Here is an 8,453-nt window from a genome sequence, read left to right on the forward strand (position 1 = left end):
CGAACTCCACTAAAATTCACATTCTAGTTCCATCGAAGTCCAAATTCCGGCATTTCCCCAACCAGTGACTTCTTTTGAAATCTTCAAGAATAATGTTATCTTCTTTTCGCCGTTCAGTGTTTCAGACAAGAAGATTCAATGGAGGTAATAGTAATTCAACAACTGTTTCTCTTATTAGGTTTAGATATCTTTTTGTTCATAACATCCATTCTTCTTCATCTTCTTCGTTTGTAGTCAATTACTTAATCAATTCATGTGGATTATCTGAACATCAAGCTGCTACTGCTTCTTAAACTGTCAATTTCAAAACATTATCAAACCCAGATTCAGTTTTAGACCTACTTGAAAACTACGGATTCACTAAACCTTACATTTCCAAACTCATTACTTGGTATCCAAAAATTCTAAAATCGAATGTTCAGAAAACCCTAAAACCCAAATTCGATTTTTTCAAATCTAAAGGACTTTCTGGAACTGACCTTGCGGAGTTCTTCCTCTCTTGCAGCCCAATAGTCCTTAAGACGAGCTTACAAGGCCAAATAATTCCTTGTTGTGATACCCTGAAAAACATTGTTCAGTTTGACAAGAACGTTTTTGTAATTATCAGATGCCATTCATGGCTTCTTACCGGAAATATATATCTACAAAACTTGATGGTCAACATTGAGCTTTTGAGAGATGAAGGTATCCCTCAATCCAATTTTTCGAACTTTCTTACGAACCAACCAAGTTCACTTACAATCAGCACCACTAAATTTGAGGAGATTGTGCACCAGATTAAGGGTATGGGTTTTGATCCTTCACAAACTAAATTTCTTAATGGTCTCCAGGGATTGACAGCCATGACCAAACCCACCTGGGAAATAAAAGTGAATGCTTACAGGAAATGGGGTTGGACAGAAGACGACATTCAAAATGCATTTAGGAAGCATCCTCAGTGCATGATGCATTCTGAAAAGAAGATAATGTCAACAATGGATTTCCTTGTGAATCAAATGGGTTATAATCCTTCATTTATGGCCAAATGCCCAGCTAATATTAGTTATAGCTTGGAGAAGAGGATTATGCCTAGGTGTTCTGTTTACAAAATTCTAACTTCCAAAGGTCTGGTTAAGAATCAGATTTCCTTATCTTGGCTTATGCAAATGGGTAATGAGTCATTTTTGGAGAAGTTTGAGATCAAGTTTGTGGTAGACGCTCCGGAACTACTGAAGCTGTACCCAAGTGCAGTTAGATATAAGCTACCTAGGAGTACTTCTGGGGGATGTTGACAGATATATAGGGTGTAGCTTGTCTCAATCAAGGTATTAAACTTGACTCTCTTTTTTTGATGAAAATTTATGCTTTCCTGTTGTCATATGACTAAAGGGGTAATAGTAATACATTTTGATATATATGTATATAGAGTTTATTCAAGATCTCCGAAAATAATGTTACACTCTCGTCTCTTGTGCCTAATATACCGGATGAAATTAGTTCTAGCTTTGAGGAAAGATTTGTAGTTGGGTGTTCACTTTACAGAATTTCAATCTCCAAGGATCTGATTAAGCATCAATTTACTATGTACTCACTTTTAAAAACTACTGATGAATCTTTTTTCTATGAGGTTAATAAAGGAGTATGCTGTAGGAGTTCCAGAAAGTTGAGATTCTGGAAAAATTGGAACAAATTAGGAAGTACTCCTTATTTGATGGGGATATAATTGTTGCAGCTTATCTGATTTTATGATCAACTTGCCTCTTGTCTTTGAAATATTTGTTGTATTCTTGTTATTTCTATCCAAGATGAAAAGTTAGTCCAACCAATTATCTCAGCGTATGTAACGGAGTAGGAATATATTGGTATTGCTGCCTAGAATTATTGAATCCCAGATTATTTAATTGATGTGTAATTTCTCGTTGTGTGGAAATGAGGGTTTAGTTTCTGTGTAGTTGTTCATTCTTTGAATGCATTCAAGTGCAATTTGAATTCTGAATCCGGTTTAGTTCTGTATATTCCTGCTTTTCTAAACTGCTCTCCATGTTTAAAATTGACTTTCCAATTAGACGTTCTGCGAAGGTAAAGAGTAGAGAAAGTAGTTACTGTAGCATGGTATTGGTGTGGTGTGATAGCAAGCTTGTAACTTTCACTTGCTTGTTAACATAGAACTTGTTCTTCTCCTTACTGTGGATCAGGCAATATTCAGAATTCTAGATTTCACAATTTCATTAGACTTGATTCTGTTAGTACCCTCTTTTGAGTGGTTTTTTAAGTCCGCCTAGTAAAGGCCCAGTGAATGCTTGCAAAAGGTTTCAAAACAAAAAAGAGATCTTGTAGCTTACAGACTTTAATGCCCTACACAAATTTGAGTAAAGCGAAGCTTGCAGTTTAAACTGCCTTAGCGCCTTGTAGTTTAATAGGTTCGCTAAGCATATGGTCGTTGTCTAGTGTTTCTGAATGGTTGGTCGCAAAGACTTCCAACCGGGCTAATATTTTCCTATCTGGTACAACATTTGTTATTCTGTTTCAAAATAAGATGTAGTAAATATGAGGTGATATGGGACAGTTTTAGCACTTTAGCATCTTAACTTACCGTAGGATAAGAATTTTGAAAATACCTCTATGTTGAGGCAGGAGTATCATCTGCCTGAAATGAGTTCCTGTATAAACCAATTTTCAGCCTTTGGTTAGATAGCTAACAGCAGTAACTGCAATGGACAGTTGCTACTCTTCTTATTCAAAAATCTCATCCAGGCAGCTAAGGAAAAGGGGGGATAAGAAAAAGAGTAGTTAGTAAACATCTTATGGGTGATTGTAAATCACCTTACACTTGTAATCACCAATCATACAAGCTGGCTCTATTGACATTCCAGTTCCATTGTATTTTAAGATTAATGGAGATTTGTAAATTAAGTGTCTGTCTATTCTCTGTAGGTGCTGCAGTGGCTCCGAAATGATGCTAGGCAATTCAGGGGGCTGGTTCTCAGATTCTCCAGCAGTCAAATCCATTGGCAGCAGAAGCTCTCAGTTTCCGGCTTGGAACTCAGTGGGCAGTCAAAAAAGGTTATAGTAAAGTAGCTTGAAGGCGATTCTCAACAGGTGGTGCACAATCTTATCAATAAAGCAAAGGCAAATCCCCTGGATAATTTAGGATCTTATAGGTGATATTCTTGAAACCCCTTGCACATGTTTAAGAATATTCAACCAAATATGTCAGCAAAAGATGCAATCGGAGGATCAGAGGAATACTCTCTATGTCCACATGAGTATACAATGGAAAATGGACCTCCTACCCAAAAAGGATCATCTTCTTCATCAACACCAACAACCCATGATCATCATGATCACCACCAAAATGATCAGCTGATAAAAGTTGAAGAGTTTGGATGTCAACTAGAAAACTTGAAACCCCAATAAGATCTTTAGTTGCAAACCAATGATACACCAACCAAAAGGAACTTATGTATTATGTATGGAAGGTATTGATATTTCTAAATGATGAACCAGTGAGATTTGATGTGTTTGTTGCAAAACCCCAAGCAGCAGGAGGAGGAGATGGAGATGAAGCTGCTGGTCCTGATGAATTTGATCAATTTGCTGGGAGTCTAGTTGATTTAGCTGGATCAAGAAGTGGTAGTGGAACAAAAAAGATGAGACCTTGGGATTAGTTATTTACTCAAGGATATTGGGGCAACAGATTGTGATAATCTGTTTATCATATTGAAGCCAAGATCTGGTGAAGTTATTGTCAGTAGTGTACGTGTGGAGTATGTGTTACATGTTGAAGGCTAATTCATGGCCGATCGCCTCATTAGTCATTGTGCATCAATTCTGTATTTCATTCCAGATACCATCTAGTGCTGTCGCCGTTGGTAGTGTTTTTGGTTATTGAGCGAAAACAGTTTAGATCTGTATTTCCTCTTCTTGTATATGCGAGTTTTACAGTGGATCCATTTTGTTTTATTTTTGAGTTAATAGAAGAATGGCATTAGTTTGACCACTCACTGCGAATGTTTCTTTTCTGGGAAAAGATTTGGGGAAATTTCAATTTGTCTGGGTCCATGTATGCCATCTTTCTGAAGGAAGCAAAAGTGGTCTGATACTCAAATCGAACAATCCAACTGTAAACCTCTATGGCCTGGAAACCATTGCTTGAAGCCTGTGCTGTTTGATTTTCTGTGGGGTGTAATATAAATCAGGTTTTGCTCCAAAAAGATTTATCTTCTTAGCCAACATAATCGCATCTGAATAGCATTTAATCTTCGTTAATGATCCCAATTCATGATTAAATGTATCAATAGATGGTAATAGCCTTTCCAAAATGAGTTGGTCAAGTATTTCAAACCATCATCAAGCTTTTTATTCCTTCCAGATTTACACTCATCACCACTACTCTATTATAACCTCCTCATGAACCATTTACACTAAACTTGGCATAAAGAGCCATCTGAATGCAGCGCTTTTTCGTAACAGTGTTGCAAGCAATATCTCTTTTCCTTGGATTAATGTACAATCCACCAGCTTTGCGGCCCATGCTTTTCTTACCTGCAAAATTTCCAACAAGCTAAATGGTTAACAACCGACTCAAGTGCAGATAACTTTGATCAGATTTTTAATCTACAAGAATTTGTGCAACCAATCGACTAAATAATTCTTAGAAGGTAGACCTGCAAAGCAGATAATAACTAACTGGTCAGTATGAGGAGCAGACAACAGAACTCTTTTACTTCCATTCCATGAAACTGGATATCTCAGTAGGTAGGAATCTCATCATGGTTTAAAAAGGCGTTTGTGGGGCGCGCTTTAAGGCGCTTTTTTGCGCTTCAGGTCCTAGGCTCTTTTAGAGCGCCACTTTACGAATTGGTTTATATTAGAAAGTGAAAAGTCGGCCTTTGAAGCCAAGTAGAGTTTGTTTCACATTTTCTAACTAAATACTAATAAACCTAATTTATAGGGCATGGTGATCATGATGATGATGACTATCTACAAGATGATATGAATGATGCAGACCTTCGTGGCTAGTATATTTAAATAGCTCTTGGGTACAATATGCAATATCAGTATGCCATATGCTTAGTTAGTATAATTGTCCCTTTCATTATGTCTGAACTTCGTAGTTTTCTTTTACTAGGTTGATAACTTCTTATTTTTGTATAGTATTATATATTTCAGAAAGCTCGCTTTCGCTTTACGCTTTCGCAGCGCTTTACGCTTTGGTATGAGAGCGCTTCGCCCCACGCTTTCGCTTTTTAAAACCTTGAATCTCATATTCTATTCCATGAATCCATAAAAAAACCAATATCATGCTAAAAGGGATATCTACTTGTATGATCAGAACGTTCATAACCTTTGAAAATGTATGCTCTGTCAGAATTCTAACCATACAGTAACAGATGTTTTACGTTCCAACTTACTATTTTTTTTTCTTTTTTTTTGAAGCAATATACCCAACTACTTATATGATAAACCTTGAGTAATGAATTAAAAGAAGCAATTAAGAACTGAAAAATAACTTCTTACAATTTAGACCTTATCATAAAAAATATAATAAACTGAACTCTGGATTTCCGATAGGGAGTCCTGGTGCTTATAAGTGACTCTACAGTTCTAACTTCTAAGTCAGAATGCTTACAACATGTTAAGCTTATGATTCATATTCATATCCATCTTCCAGATGGGGAAGGAAAAAAAGTTGTGGTTAAAACAGTTCACATCATTCTTGATCACTAAAGCTTTCTTGAACAATATTCATCACACACTATGTTATGCTATTTCATTCTTAAAAAAATAAATTTCAAAATCCACTAGTTAAGACATGGAATGGAGAGAACAAAAACGGTAACATCTAGTCAACTGATAATCTTTTAAACCCGTGTAGTACAACACCAAACACCATAACGAAAAACAAAAGATGCTATAAACATCTGTTACACCAAACTTGGAATAAAGAGACACTTATATGCAGTCTGTATCTCAAATTCTGCAGAGCACCTCCTATGAAATCCTAAGAAGCGCATTTTCTTAACAATGTTACAAGCTAAGCGATTCTAATGTTGGCAGTGCTAATCCAAGAAAACTATTACTACACAGAGAAAATTATAAGAAACCCATATTTCATTTCAACAATAAGATGATATTCACAAACCATGTCGAAAGAATTGCACTCAAAAATAAACCAAAGCAACAACTCCATAATCAATTGACTGAAAGCTTCTTAATAATTGGTCCGAGAGTTACTTCCCTAAACACACCGAATTTATAACAGTAAGCAAAAACAGAATATCATCACGATATACTTGGTTTGAAAGAAAATTCAGTTATAGAGTGAATCTTAGATATGCTGAATACGCAAGGATTTCGAAAATAGGTAAGAAGACCACTTACGCTGTCTTCGTCCTTTCTGCATATGAAATGCAAAGATCACTTTTAAGTTCAATCACACGAGGGCGGTGGAAGTACTGTTGGCATTGGCTTTAGCACAAACGGCTGGACCATCAAACATGGATTAGATAAGTGTCCGTTACCCATGCAGAGCTCTTCAAGGCTTCTGGTTTGGATATTGAACCCCCATAACCAGTCCTTGCAACCGAAAAAAACAACATTACGGTCTACTGGACTGAAACCTAAAACATGGACTGGGGCTGCATCACCTACCCGACGAAATTCTGCAAAGATATTGTTTACTGAAATATCCTTATGTAATATTTGCCAGTTAACCTTGTCGAGCACCCAAATACTCATAACCATTTCCATTCCTTTCCATGTGGTTTTAGTGTAACAAACCCCTCCTTCTGACTCTCCAATACATCCACTGAAGTTAAGAAGACCAGACTCCTCATCTGGCATGTTAATCACACTACATTGATGTCCACCACTTCCGTTGTTCTGATTGAGATTGTAAACAAACATTCTCTTCAATTTTTCAATTCGAAACAGAACACCATTAAGAATAACAACTTCACGGTACATAGACTGCCTCCACTGAACATTTTCATCACAAGAAACTTGAAAACTTTTCCATACACCCAAATCAGAACAAAACAGATCAACATTAAAATTCTTGGAAGGCGTATCGAATTCTGGGATATGCACAACCTTATAACAACTACTGTTAAATGATGAATTATCACAAAATATACCACTGGTAGCAAGTCCTCCTTTAGCCTTGGAACGCGGTGGGGAAGGAAGTGAAACCCATTTCTGAGTAAGTGGATTACAAACATAATACCCCCTCTTCTGATAACCTGAACGTGGCACTGATTGAAAAAGCACCAAACCATTACTGGAACCTAGCAGGTCTAATTTACATCCCAGAAATGGTTTCTCATTCATAAGAAACTGAAAAGAGAACAAATGTTCATTTCTATGCATAAACTCGGAATGTAAATCAATATATGCATTTCTAAATCCCAATTTTCTCTTAGAACCGCTGTAAGCAATTGTATGATAGTGTATCCATGGGAGAGATTTGTTATTGATTTGAAACCATTTGTAAATGAAATTAGGGCTTGAAAAGTTTGATAACCATACCTTTGAGAGGCATTTGAACTTATAGATCGAATTCAGAGGAAGATAAGTAAAAATCTCAATCAAGATATTGTCCGATAGTGATGAACGAGTTCTACTAGCTGAAGAAGAAGCCGCCATCGTGAGATCGACAAAAACCCAAATCTCTTTGCTGCGGTTAGGTTTATACACTAGTAGAACAGGGAGCACGTGGGATGCGCCTGCAATATAAAATTTAAGGGTAAAATTTTGGTCTTCCGGGTCGGGTACAACAAAATCTCTATTATATGGTGGTCCGGAGGGCTACTTTGGTACTGGGAGAGGATTAAAGCAAGACGACCTCTTGTCTCTCATTCTCTTTCTGATTGCAGGGGACATTCTAAGTAGGAAAATCAGCCAACTATTAAATTCTTCTGATATTCGACCAACGGTGATCAGAAAGGGCATACATTCATCGTACTTATTCTTTGTGGATGATTTTTTTATCTTTTGCGATGGTGTAGAAAAGAGTCTTGAAAACTAAAAAATCGTGTTGAATGATTATCAAGTTTTTCGGGCCAAGTTGTTATTAGTGCTGCAAACTGCAAAGAGCGAACTGTTTCGTAAATGGTACTTCTACGGAAAGAAAAGGAAAAATTGCAAATCGGATGCAAAATGGAGTTATATGATCTTGTAGGTACATTTTTCTTTTATTTTTCTTTTTGTTTGTTGTGTTAGTTTCTGTGTACTTAAAAAGATGAAACACAAGCTAAAAATTGTTGTAGCATTGACTTAAAGGTCTATTGATTTTTTGGTTGTCTTAGTTTCTCTCTTTGCACAAAACCTTCCGATTTTCTTTCTTTTCAGATGAAAGCAAAAAAAAAAAAATCACATAATATAATTCACCTGCAAACTAAATTAACATGATTTAGATTTAGTTTGAAAGGAAAAACTACTACGCAAACATACATCTTGATAAGATAACTTTC

General features: G+C 36.4%; 1 protein-coding gene and 1 long non-coding RNA gene across 3 annotated transcripts; one reads left to right on the plus strand and one right to left on the minus strand.

Moving 5' to 3' along the window:
- Positions 1 to 3,976, plus strand: LOC113321393. Its single transcript, XR_003346638.1, has 2 exons — positions 1 to 1,304; positions 2,914 to 3,976. It is a non-coding gene; the product is annotated as an uncharacterized LOC113321393 (long non-coding RNA).
- Positions 3,977 to 4,113: 137 nt separating this feature from the next.
- LOC113320618 (F-box protein At3g26010-like) lies at positions 4,114 to 7,669 on the minus strand. 2 transcript variants are annotated; one of them, XM_026568522.1, is made up of 2 exons: positions 6,364 to 7,669; positions 4,114 to 4,524 (listed from the first exon to the last, which is right to left on the minus strand). In XM_026568522.1, exon 1 carries the CDS (start codon positions 7,624 to 7,626, stop codon positions 6,412 to 6,414), a length of 1,215 nt encoding a protein of 404 aa, XP_026424307.1. In that variant the 5' UTR covers positions 7,627 to 7,669; the 3' UTR covers positions 4,114 to 4,524; positions 6,364 to 6,411. The 2 variants fall into 2 exon arrangements, with proteins under 2 accessions (XP_026424307.1, XP_026424308.1); XM_026568523.1 differs by lacking the exon at positions 4,114 to 4,524 and adding an exon at positions 5,801 to 6,220.
- Between the last annotated feature and the right edge of the window lie 784 nt (positions 7,670 to 8,453).

Source organism: Papaver somniferum, chromosome 11, assembly GCF_003573695.1.
Source record: "Papaver somniferum cultivar HN1 chromosome 11, ASM357369v1, whole genome shotgun sequence".
In the NCBI taxonomy this organism is placed as follows: domain Eukaryota; kingdom Viridiplantae; phylum Streptophyta; class Magnoliopsida; order Ranunculales; family Papaveraceae; genus Papaver; species Papaver somniferum.

Bases quoted from the DNA above. Each gene is read 5' to 3' on its own strand.
- LOC113320618 (XM_026568522.1), bottom strand. From the start codon at position 7,626: ATGGCGGCTTCTTCTTCAGCTAGTAGAACTCGTTCATCACTATCGGAC.